The sequence below is a fragment of the Phaseolus vulgaris genome, chromosome 1 (assembly GCF_051622355.1).
Source record: "Phaseolus vulgaris cultivar YP4 chromosome 1, ASM5162235v1, whole genome shotgun sequence".
Lineage (NCBI taxonomy): Eukaryota > Viridiplantae > Streptophyta > Magnoliopsida > Fabales > Fabaceae > Phaseolus > Phaseolus vulgaris.
The window spans coordinates 48,087,027-48,099,517 of NC_143498.1; the positions used below are offsets into that span (position 1 = coordinate 48,087,027).

The following is a 12,491-nucleotide window of genomic DNA, read 5'->3' on the forward strand; positions in this document are numbered from 1 at the left end:
CGTTTGATGCAATAAATAATTTTTTGTATAAGAGAATGAGTATGAACTTTCTTTTGTAGATTTCAGCTTTGTCCCAAACTCTGAATTACAAACAGCTTTTTAATCCAAAATACGGCTAAATTTATAAAATTCTATATTTTTCAAACGTGCTCTATGAGGCTAAACGATAATCATAATCATGTCCTTTAAATAACCATACGTTATAATTAGTGCTTCATAGTCCTGAGGGACAATCGATAAAAAATATGAAAAAGGATGTTGAATCATCTCACGTGCTTAATCTTGGTAACTTCGTATTCAACCTTCATTCCGCTCAAGAAGGATTTGTGGTTTCATTGTCGATTTTTTTTAAAAAAAGACTTCAAGACCATACTTCGGAGGTAAAATATGAAAAATTGAGATTCAACAGTACGATAAAGAGATTTGAGTTGTTTAGGGTTTTGAGTTAGAGAGCTTTGAGTTGTTTAAGGTTTAAGGTTTTAAGTTGTGGTTCGATTCTCAAGGAGCTTAAAGAGGTAACACATGCATTGGTTAGTGGCAGAACCTGATTAATTTATGCTTCAGAATCACAACCATTGCTTTTTGGTGCAAAGTGAATGCAGAGAGTTGAACTAGTATAAATCCAATATGGATTATATCTTGTTTTGATAAACCTTGAGATAAGCGCGGCTTTGCGTGTCAACAAGTTATTACTTCGTCTTATATATAGACAAGTTCAGTAACTCAGATCAATATAAAAGGTAAAATAGGGTCAATCACGAATTGTTTGGTCCGTATGACACATAGCATATCACACTCTTGTTCATGATTAGACTTACACTGCTGATACAGTATAAGCACTACTCTGAAAAAATTGGCATCAGGGCATATTTCCTCTGATTTTTAACTGACAGCCTATAATATAACTATTCTAACATTCAGTTTCAATCACAAAATATAAACTAGTCACCAAACCCGGTGGAGATAACCTCAAAAAGTGGTAGCTGAATGATCTGCTACTGCCAAAAACTTGTAGACCAAAAAACAAAAGCCTAAACTGTAGTTAGATTAATGCATCACTTAATCTTCAAGCTCGATAATCTTAACCACAGATGAATCACCAACTTTCTGGCAAACAACTACACGATCGTGCGACTTTATAACTCCTGCTGCTTTTCCATGATCAAGGGCAACCTTTAGAATAGATTCGTTTGAGGCACTAGTTGAATCGGCCTGCAGGCAGAGTATTAGATCAAGTCTGGTAAGTCTCCGATCATTAAGTGATGGAATCATTGTAAAGCAGCATGTATACTAGTCAAGCAAACTGTAGCTTACGTTTCACACTGTAGCCATGACGGTGATTACTACAGAAAAATATAAAACTCATTTCTAGATCTCCCTAAAGGAAATACAAGGACTCAAGGAGCTCAGGAGTCACGATGAATTGAAGCGGAACAGATAAACAGTACCCAACCCCGATAGTCTAGCTACTTTTAAGCTTGATCAAAATTCAGTAGTCATTTCCTTCCCCCAAAAGAACAATGCATAACAATAATGCGGATAAAGATTGACTTACTGGATGTCGAGGATCGGCAAGTATGGGAAAGAGACCTCTTACAACAAGCGATTGCCTAGCCTGTGCCAACAAATTGAATTATAAGTTGGTAAACAAGATATTTCAACATGACACTATAAATCCTGGTAAATGCATGCTTCTAATCATTATACGGAACAACTGTGACCAAATGCAGGCCGATACAGCATCATCTTCCAAAGTAAGTCAGTACGTACTGTTTATGGCGTATTTCCATTACAGAGGATACGGTACAATTAATTACGGCTGAGAAAACTGGAGTAAGATTAGATAGTTTACTAAATGATATGTAAACAATGTCTAGTACATAAAAAGTCGAGAATATTTGACATAAAAACAAGATTGCAAAAATAATAAATATATATATAAGGAGAAGTATATTAATTACATTAATTGTAAATAGGCTTTCCCACAAATGAGTTGGCAGTTGATCCTGGAAAGGGCCGGGAATAAAATGAGCAAAGCATAAAAGAAATGATTTATTTAAAAGCTACAAAGTTAATTAGAAGTATTCATATATTAATCTGGGGGGTCAACTAATGCCTGGTGATCTCTTTATTCGATAACCTATCGCCGCCACTCAATAGTTTCTTACAGAAAATGATTTGGATCAACAACACATTAATTAAAAAATAACTAATTTTATGCAATTCATGCACGAATAAATTCAGAAAAGTTAAACAAAAAAAAGTTTTGCAATGTAATGGATGTTTTTCGTTTTCTTAACAATTTTAATACATTTCAATAGAGCAAAAAATGATTTTGGATAAATGTAAGATTATATGGACACGATATTTAACAAAAATGTTATTCATTAATCATTAGCGTTATGGTGTTTTTTACTTCAAAAGATATGTCCTAATTCAAATTATCTTAGCAAATAATATCCTTAAAAAAAGTAATATAGTTTAGAAAAGCTATACCGAAAATTAGGGTGGTCATGCATCCAATCTATATTCAATCTAAATCCAAATAAATGGATTGGATTTAAAATCTTTATTTTTTAACTAGATCAAATTTAAATGAATTTTTTTTAAATCCATTTAAAGTGGATTAAATCTAGATTCAATTTATTTTGTTAATTAGATTAAATCCATTTTGTTAATTACATTAAATCCATTTTGATATGGACAAAGACTAATTTGACTCGAATCGGGCCTAAACCGACTCAACCTTAACACGGACCAACTCGGTTCAACAAGCCCGGACACGGACGACTCGACATCAGCCCAGACCCAGACAACTCGACAATGGCCAGGGCCTGGATAATTTGACATCAGCCCGAGCCCGTTCAACTCGACATCAGCCTGGGCCAGCTCGGCTCAACATTAGCCAGGGCCCAATCGACTCAACTTTGACTCAAGCCCGGACAACTCGACATTAGCCTGGACCTGATTGACTCGACATCAACTCGAGCCTGCTCCACTCGACATTGGCTCAAGCCTGGACGACTCGACACCGACAAGGGCCCACTTGGTCAGGGCCAATCGACTCAACATCGACCTAAGCCCGAAAGATTCAACACCGGTCCGGACGACTCGACAATGACCCGGGCCCAATCGACTCGACATCAGCCTGAGCCCGAATGATTCAACATCGGCCCGGACGACTCGACAATAGCCCGGGCCTGGATGATTCGACATCGGCCCGAGCCCACTCGACTCGACATCGATCCGGGCCCGTCCACTCGACAAAGGCTCGAGCCTGGACGTATCGACAATGGCCTGGGTCCGAACGACTCGACATCGTCTCTGGCATCCTCGACTTGACATCGGCCCGAACCCGTTGGACTCGACATTGGCCAACTCCAATCAACTTGACATAGACCCGGGCCTGCTCGACTTGACATCAGCCCAGGCCAGCTCGGCTCGACATTAGCTAGGGCCCAATTGACTCGGCATCGACCCAGGCTGCTCCACTCGACATTGGCTCAAGCCCGGACGACACGACATCGGCCCAAGCCCGCTTGGCTCGACATTGGCCAGGGCCAATCGACTCGACATAGACCCATGCCCGCTCCACTCAACATCGGCTCGGGCCTGTTCAGCTCGACATTGACCCAGGTTCAGACGACTCGACATTGGCTCGAGCTCGGACGACTTGGCAATGGTCTGGGCCCGGACGACTCGACATCGACCCGAGCTCAAAAGATTCAACATGAGCTCGGGCCCGGACGACTCGACAATGGCCCGGGGCTGGATGATTCGACATTGACCCGAGCCCGTTCGACTCTACATTGGCCCGACATTAGCCAAGGCTTAATCGACTCGACATTGACCCGTGCCCGTCCACTCGACATCGGCCCAAATCCGAACAACTCGACATCGGTCCGGGCCCGGACGACTCGACAATGGCGAGGCCCGCTTGGCTCGACATCAACTCGGGCCCGTTCGGCTCGACATCAGCCCGAGCCCGGGAGACTCGACATTTGCTCGAGCCAACTCGGCTTGACATTGGTTTGAGTCTAATCGACTCGATATTGGGTCGTTCGGCTCGACATTGGCTAGGGCCTAATCGACTCGGGCCCACTCCACTCAACATCGACCCGGTCCCATTCAGCTTGACATCAACTCAGACCCGATCAGCTCAACATTGGCCCGGGCCCAATCGACTCGACATCGGCCCGGCCAGTGCAATTTAAGAGAGGGGAAACGGTACCGTTTAAGCGGTTTTCGTGGAGGTCGAGGAAGCGGAGGTAGAGAAGTGGGGAAAGGGAATCAATTGGGCCACGGAGGTTAAGGGAAGGGGGGGAGAGGCCCACCACTCTGCCATATGGGGAGCACTCCACTCCGAGCCACGCGGCGGAAGAGGCGTCCGCTCCAGTCCAGTTGGAGAGAAGGTTGCCGTGGGTGTCGGTTTGGAGGCGGAATTGGGTTAGGGCGAGTGTATCATTTTGCCATGCAGCATCTGCAACATAGAGGAAGGCCAATGCCAGTGACAGGTTTATGGAAGAAGGGTGTTTCATGTTATGGTGTGGGAAGGGGACAAGAATGCTTATGCTGCTGTTTTTAATTTGAAAAGAAGGGTGGAATTCAGATTTCAGATTTGGGATTTGGGATTGAGAAGGAAAACGTGGCATGATTGGAGAGAGTGAGGGATTGAGGAAAAGTGTTGCGGTGTTATTATAAGTCCCTGAAAGGTAATTAGGACTAATGCGATGATTAAAGTTTGTGGTAGCGTTCATGATTACTATTGTCGCTTCCTCCTAAGATATGGAAAGATAATAATATATTAAATTAAGTTATTTAATCAAAATATAAATTAAAAATAAAATGGGTTGTAGAATAAAGTGAAATTTGTTTAGAGCGTAAAAAAATTAGGATAGTTTCAAGACATTGATGAATCGACTAAAATCATGTGCGACAACAAATTTAAATTAGAAATGATAAGGTTTCAAAACCAACTCTGGTTCATAAAGGTCAGTTTTTGAGTTACTATGGAAGGGTAAAGGGGGTTCACTGTTGCCAATCATCTAGTCTAGAACAACTCATCCTAAATAATTCTGAGTCATCCATCTAACTCGACATAGACTCGGGTCCGCTCGACTTGACATCGTCTAAATTGTCTTTGCTTAACTTGGATATGGCCAAGTCAAAATCCATCCCAAAATACAATTTGGATAATCTAAAAAGGTATCCAATCTATATCTAATCCATATCCATGGATTGGATTTAAAATCCAAAAATATGAATTTGAATTTGAAATAAATTCATTTAAATAGATTAAAACTAATATAAATATAGATAATTATGGATTGGATTTTGTGTCCACCCTTACCGAAAATCATATCAATAATATAATCCAGACTGTAAAAAAAAGACAGGGGTGTCCGTGCAATCCACGTACACCTAACAGAGGATAAGATGCAAACAACATAAAAGATCTAACCTCAAAAGCTCCGCTAAAGCTCCATTTCAGCTGATTTGTCTTGAGTCGGGGGATCACAACAGAGAGAACTGGCATGGTTGGCCTATATTTTGCTATCAATCTAAAAAGTGCAAGAAACCCTATTAGAAAAGCCTCAAAGACACAAGTACACAGGGAAGAAAAATTGTATCGGACATTACTTGAATATTGAATCCAATTTAGAAGTTGGGTAGTTTATCTCTCCTAGATATTATATGAACATTCACAACAAATTATTCATTGAGACAGTACCTTGCGGCTCTTCCAGATGAAGTGAAGCAAATAATAACAGAAGCCTTCACCTTAATAGCTGCTCGTACCTAAAAAGTATAATTTGCATATAAGTTTAAAAGATGAAATGGAACCAACCACTAAGACAAGAAAGCAAGATTCGTAGACAAACTATATGTTTTCAATGTAGACAGGCAATCACTAGCAAGAAGAAACTAAAACTGGCCCACAGCACAAGGCTACCTCTCACCATTCCATGCACTAGGAGCCACATAAAATAAATAAGAGGAAAGATTGAAATGAAAGTACCGCAGAGGAGGCAATAGATTCCAAGTGGGACATGGGTTCTCCAACATATTTGACAGTTCTCTTAAAATAACGGTCTTGATTAAAAACTTTCTCAGCCTGAAATAGAAGGTGGAAATCTCAGCCAGCATTTTGAGTGACATTTCAAACAGGAGACTATTTAATGAGTCAAATCAACTCTCTCAACAAAGGATTGACATTCAAAAAACTAATGCCACAGTATTATACAAAGATATTCTTTAAAACCACTATAAGATAGAAAGAAAAAAGGCTAGGAGAAATTGGAATTCAGAAAAAGAAAATTTGTGAGAACAACGTAGTTTCCATCATTTCTTAGCAAGTTTTATCTAAATGAAGTCAATAGTATCTTCATCTATTTAGATGAAACTTCGGAGATAAAATAGTACATAAAATTAGAGAGAAAATGATATTCAGATAAAGAAAAGTGATGAGAATAACGTAATTGCCAGACTTTCATACTCGTAGCAATTTTTATCACAAATAAATCATACAATAAAAGAAATGAAAAAATTAAAACATTTCTTGCAGTCAATGTTCTTATCAAGCCACTCTCAGGTTTTAGTTTCACTTAGCTTGTTTTTCATGAGAAATGGATGAACATGGAAAGATAAAAAGAAATTAGATATCTGGCTTATCTCAGGTCATTCAGAATATAGTATCTTCATCTGGTTACACTAACTCCAGAAGATAAAAATTTACTTTTATTTAATATTATCTTCAGCCATAAAGTATGCACACATGTAAAAAATGGTAATAAAAGCAATAAATACTAGATCGAGCAAGAGAGAATTATCCTATTACAGAGTAACTACTATACAACCAAAAGATTAAAAGCAATTTTTAGTTAAACAACTGAGATATTTGGTTATATCAATGATAATAAGTCTAATACAGAAGTTCCCTAAGCCTGTCTGAATGTCTTGAGCAAAAACTAGATGCAGCATAGGAACCCCCCAACCATACAATTGCAAAATCAGAAATGCTTGAAATAGTGAAGTTGTCAAACCACAACACTAATATTCCAATTCCAAATTATTTAGGCAACAGGCTTCTCAATACACAGAAGAATTTCATCAGAAATGTTCCATAAAATACAATACTAACATACTAAAACAAATTTGAAGTATCAAATGAAATTAAAGAGCAATCAAGTGCACTTACTTCTGCACAAATTTTGCCAACTGTAGAAATAGTTTCAACAGGGTATAACCCACGTAAAGTCTCGGCACCTAGAAGTATTGCATCACTCCCTGTATACATGTTAATAACAGTTCAACAAATATCCAATAAATGATTCTGAGAAAAACATGCAGAGCAAACAACAAAAAAACTCAATGTGAAAGGTCAAAATGAGGGGGAAAAAATCAAGGGATAGAGATTTTGAAGTTGGGTAACACAAACAAATATCAAAAGCACAGCAAGATGCACAGCTATATATAGTCACCAATGAAAGAATGACTAAATTATTGAAGCAGGCCTAAATCTGAAAATGAAGATAGCAATACATCAAGTCGATAGTCATTTACAGAAGGTTTCAAGTTACCATGCAAATCAATGTTGATGACTCCGTAGACAACTTCAAGGCTCAAGCACATAGATAGGAACTAATGGGGAGATAAATGACATCAGTGAAATGTGGGGAAAAAGAATCCAGTATCATTGTGTACAATAATAAAATAGTGCCATAACTTCCTCTCTCCATATGAACACTCTCCTCTCCTGGTAGCCCATCAGGGTTATCAATGGTGGATGGTGGAACACCAAAATTTCATCATATAAACATGCCATTGTGGCCTAAGGAGCTCCCATTACGAACCTCCATTCACCAACCAAAAACACCATGTTATGGTGTAATGGCAGCAAATGGTTATTTAACAACATTGAGCCCCCATCACACTTTGTTTTCTGCTTATCACAGAAGATATGGCCATTTCAACTTCTTAACTCGCTTACCTTCCCTTCTCACACAAGCACAACAGTTTACTGGACCATTTCTCATATTTACAAGTCCTGTCGTTGGTTGAATTTCACTATTTTACAATACCTAGAAAATTCAATGTAAATCACCTTAATTACCAAATTCTTAAATCTACAATATTCTAGACCATTGCACCTCAAATGTCTACTAAAAATCAGAACTTTTGGGGATTAAATATATTTCATCATGATATAAATATAAACTTAACAAGATAAAAATTCCAGGACATCCTAGTAGTCACCACCACCCTGACTAGTGGGATCATGTGACAGGTAACTTACCATCTAAAACTCGCTTACCTTCCCTTCTCACACAAGCACAACAGTTTACTGGACCATTTCTCATATTTACAAGTCCTGTCGTTGGTTGAATTTCACTATTTTACAATACCTAGAAAATTCAATGTAAATCACCTTAATTACCAAATTCTTAAATCTACAATATTCTAGACCATTGCACCTCAAATGTCTACTAAAAATCAGAACTTTTGGGGATTAAATATATTTCATCATGATATAAATATAAACTTAACAAGATAAAAATTCCAGGACATCCTAGTAGTCACCACCACCCTGACTAGTGGGATCATGTGACAGGTAACTTACCATCTAAAACAGCATTGGCAACATCAGTGGCTTCTGCACGAGTTGGTCTTAAGTTGTCAGTCATGCTATCCACAACGCGTGTAAGCACAGCAGGTTTCCCAGCCATATTACACTTGTAAAGGGCAGATTTTTGAAAGAAAAATACCTACAGAAGCAAATAGTAGTTGATTAACACCTCTGCAATGGTCAGTCTATAAATGATTAGGTTTCACTTTATGGAGACAATTATGATTGACAATACGGACATTGAAATTAAGTATCAATTCAATACAACTGACTCAGGTCAAACATCCAATTCCACTCTAGATGATATATTCCCTCGCTCAGCAAAAGTCTCATTTATTTCTTTGCTCGAAATTTGTGGTTTTAACAGCAAACCATACTCACTCAATGACTATTGGTACATTTATTTACACTTATAAACAGATGAAGACTCACAACACCAGTCATGTATAGTGGTTCAAAAACGGACATTTGGAACATTTGCACAAGCTTGGTAAACTATGTTGTTTTGAAAAAAAAAAACTAGTCAAGTTATTAGTAAAAAGGTACTCGGGGAAATTCATAATTTCACAATCAAATATAATATAAAAGACTCCATACTTAGGATATCAACCTACTAGCTAAAACTTATTTGAACCACCAAGTGCCAACCCCATCCATTAAAAAAAAAGTGGACCAGATGATCTAGGCAAGAAAAAATTGATTCAAGCATTTAAATAAAAAAATCATTTCAAAAGAGAGCAAGAACATAAAGTAAAATAGGAACTATTTTGTCCAGTATCAGCTCTTACTAAAACCTATTGAAGCATATACTTATTTCAATTCATTATGAAAACAAATCTATAATATTTGAAGTAATAAATACTTTCTTGACATACACAAGTAGAGCCCTCCAGTCTACAAATAAGATTCGTTTATCAAAGAATCTAACCTTCTCCGGGGGAAGATCAATGCCCAAATTCCCACGGGAAAGAATAATACCATCTGCTTCTTGTAGAATTTCATCAAAATGGGTCAATCCCTAAAAAACAATACAGGTGTGCATATGCTGTTGAATCAGAACACTGACAGGAATTTAATTTACATAAAAACTAAATTGTCCAGTGAATTATGAAAAAATGCAGTTCACCTCAATATTTTCAATCTTTGCAAATATATGAGTCTGGCTTAGATCTCCTAACTTAGAAAGGAATTCACGGGCCTGCATTTCAAGCACACAACAGTTTTTTAATAGAAAACCTGAAATAGCTCTAGAAAAATAAATTAAATGGCCAATTATGAACTCCAAAAAACTAAACAAAGTAAAGAATGTGGAAGACTAGACAAGTTACCTGGCGAACATCTTCAGCATGCCTAGTATATGACAATGACAGAAAATCAATTTTGTTTTTTACTCCCCAGGTGCTTATAACCTACAAGGAAAAAATAATAGCCCAAAATTTTTAAAAAACCCTATATTTAGGCACATACAAACTATACATATTTGATGATAAGTGACTCATTTAAACATGCAAGTAAAAGTAGAAATTACCTCCTTGTCTTTATCAGTGAGGGTAGGCAAATCAATATGAACCTGAGAGGCATGCAAAGTGAACAATGACCCTGCTAATGTTGCTGAATTCTTTATAGTACAAACAACGTCCTGACCTGTAACTTCGGACACCTGCATAATTTCAGCATAACTACTCAACATGCATGTAGGACTTCAACTATTCCTACTTATGTCAGCCTATGCCATTGCCATAGATTTTGATAACATCAACAAAGTTTTAACGTCAACTATATGAAAAAAAAATCACAATATAGACTGAGACAAATGACAAAAAGGAGCTTATTAGAATACATTTTGTCTTATGTACCCAACTCATACCTCTAGCCAAACAGAAGTAGTTTCACTTCCCGTGAACAAGTATTGACCAACAAAAATTGTGTCTCCCTTCTTCATTGACTGTGAACAATCCAAATAAGATTAGGGTTTAAACCAATTCAAGCATTGCATTGGGAAAAAAATGAAATGAGTCTTAATTATGTATTGAAGAGAGTAACAAATTACAATTTCAGCAAGGGCCCTCCAAGGAAAAATCATGCAAATGGAATTTACCACTAATAAGTTCTAACACCATAAGCAAGAGCAAAATTGCTAAGCAGTGCCATGAAGGTGCAATAGACTCCAAACCAAGTACAATCACATGCATGAAGAGTATAAATGACTAGACTAAACCGCTCAGGTTAATTCGGAGAAAATATGTACATGAAAAGTAAGTATTAAAATCCTAATTCAATCTCACAAACAACTTGCAAGATGATAGTTGTTTTCCACTTATATTATATTATTTTGATCTTATCACTAGCCATGTAGAACTAAACCACCAGCCTTGAGACTGCAATTAGGAAATCCCCAAAGAGGCCAACATTAAGGGGGCTAGGGGTGATCAGAACCAAGACACTTTCCAATAGTAAGTCAATCAAAGAATATCACGACAAGGATGAAAAGTTTAATGAACCTTTGCCAGTCCATCATAATTGATAGGCAGTATCTGTGAAGATGCTTCTTGTCCCCGGTCAGGAGTCAGAACTACCTGAGCCTCAGCCTGCAGCGAGATAGATTTCTCACTTTTGTTAACAACCTGCATCTCTGCTCCCACCGTGTCCAGCATTACCTGTTAACAGAGTAACCACAACACTCAGCACCTTTTCCATTACATTAACAAATTCAACAAGAAACCTAAACAATAACAATGCATGCATGAATAAATTTGAGGGTCAAAAAAAGATATTCCTCACGCACTCAGAAAAACCTTAATCCCAACGAAACGGACAACAAAGATGTGAAACACAAGGGTTTCATGGGTAGCTTCTAACCTAAGCAATCAATTCTTTTTGAGAATGTTTGAACCAAAAAACGATATTAAGTAAAAAATAATGAAAAAGAAAAACTCACAGCACAGAGTTTCTTAGTAGATTTGATAGAAGTTTTCAAATTCTCCAAAGTCTCTTGGTGATATTCAGGATCGCACCAAGAGAAGTCGAAACGAGCCACTACAGCAGAAAAGGAGAAAAATCATCCAACATCAAATAAGCGTTTCACAAACGGTGGAGAATCAGAAAAATGAGAGAAATATCAGAACAACAATGAAGCAAAAGGAAGAGAAATATATACCTGACATTCCAGCTTTAAGGCAAGAAGAAATAACCTCGACCGATCGAGATTTGGGACCGAGCGTACCAACGATCTTCGTCATTGCGGGAAAGAAACTCTGAAAATGCAAAATAAATATAAAAAACAAACAAAAGAAAAGAGCGTTGAGGAACAAGAATAATAATAAGAAGAACAAGAACAAGATGAAGAAGAAGAAGAAGTTACTGACGGCCTTGGATGGTTTGAGGATGGAAACCATACGAATGGGTTCCTCGAGAAGTAAGTGACCGGAATGCATCCTCGCTTCTTTTCCACGCACACAGAGTCAGAGAGAAGAAGAAGAGTTGATGAAGAAGTATATGAGCACAAGGAGTTTGCGATTATGCTTGCACTCTTATAATGCTCTTTTTAAAACACTTTTTGTTTTTAGCTCTTTCTGTGCGGAGAAATTGTTTGTACTTAGTCCAAGGAAGAAAAAGATGATGATGACCTATTGTAAAACCAAATTCCGTGTAAGATAACTCCACTGTTACAGCAAACATTTTTCTCCTTTATTATTATAATTTAAAAAATCTACATGTCTATTATAAATTTAGTTATTTTCAATTAAAAAAATAAAATTTATTTAAATTTATTGTTTTGCCATCTGAATTAAATATTTATTTGATCATCCCTATAGAGTGAAGAATGGGAAGAATCAGCACACAGTATTCAAGTTAGGTGTGCACT

The 12,491-nt window shown here is 37.6% G+C and overlaps 1 protein-coding gene across 2 annotated transcripts; it reads right to left on the reverse strand.

Annotated features, from left to right (window-relative positions):
* Positions 1–734: 734 nt before the first annotated feature.
* Positions 735–12,287, reverse strand: LOC137814523 (pyruvate kinase 1, cytosolic). Of its 2 annotated transcripts, XM_068617308.1 has the most exons (17): positions 11,992–12,253; positions 11,784–11,880; positions 11,565–11,662; positions 11,128–11,283; positions 10,494–10,571; positions 10,155–10,286; positions 9,955–10,035; positions 9,753–9,824; positions 9,555–9,644; positions 8,621–8,765; positions 7,199–7,287; positions 6,020–6,115; positions 5,732–5,799; positions 5,462–5,561; positions 1,962–2,006; positions 1,556–1,615; positions 735–1,212 (listed from the first exon to the last, which is right to left on the reverse strand). In XM_068617308.1, exons 1-17 carry the CDS (start codon positions 12,058–12,060, stop codon positions 1,060–1,062), a joined length of 1,629 nt encoding a protein of 542 aa, XP_068473409.1. In that variant the 5' UTR covers positions 12,061–12,253; the 3' UTR covers positions 735–1,059. The 2 variants fall into 2 exon arrangements, with proteins under 2 accessions (XP_068473409.1, XP_068473410.1); XM_068617309.1 differs by lacking the exon at positions 1,962–2,006 and having other exon boundaries at positions 11,992–12,287.
* Positions 12,288–12,491: the final 204 nt, after the last annotated feature.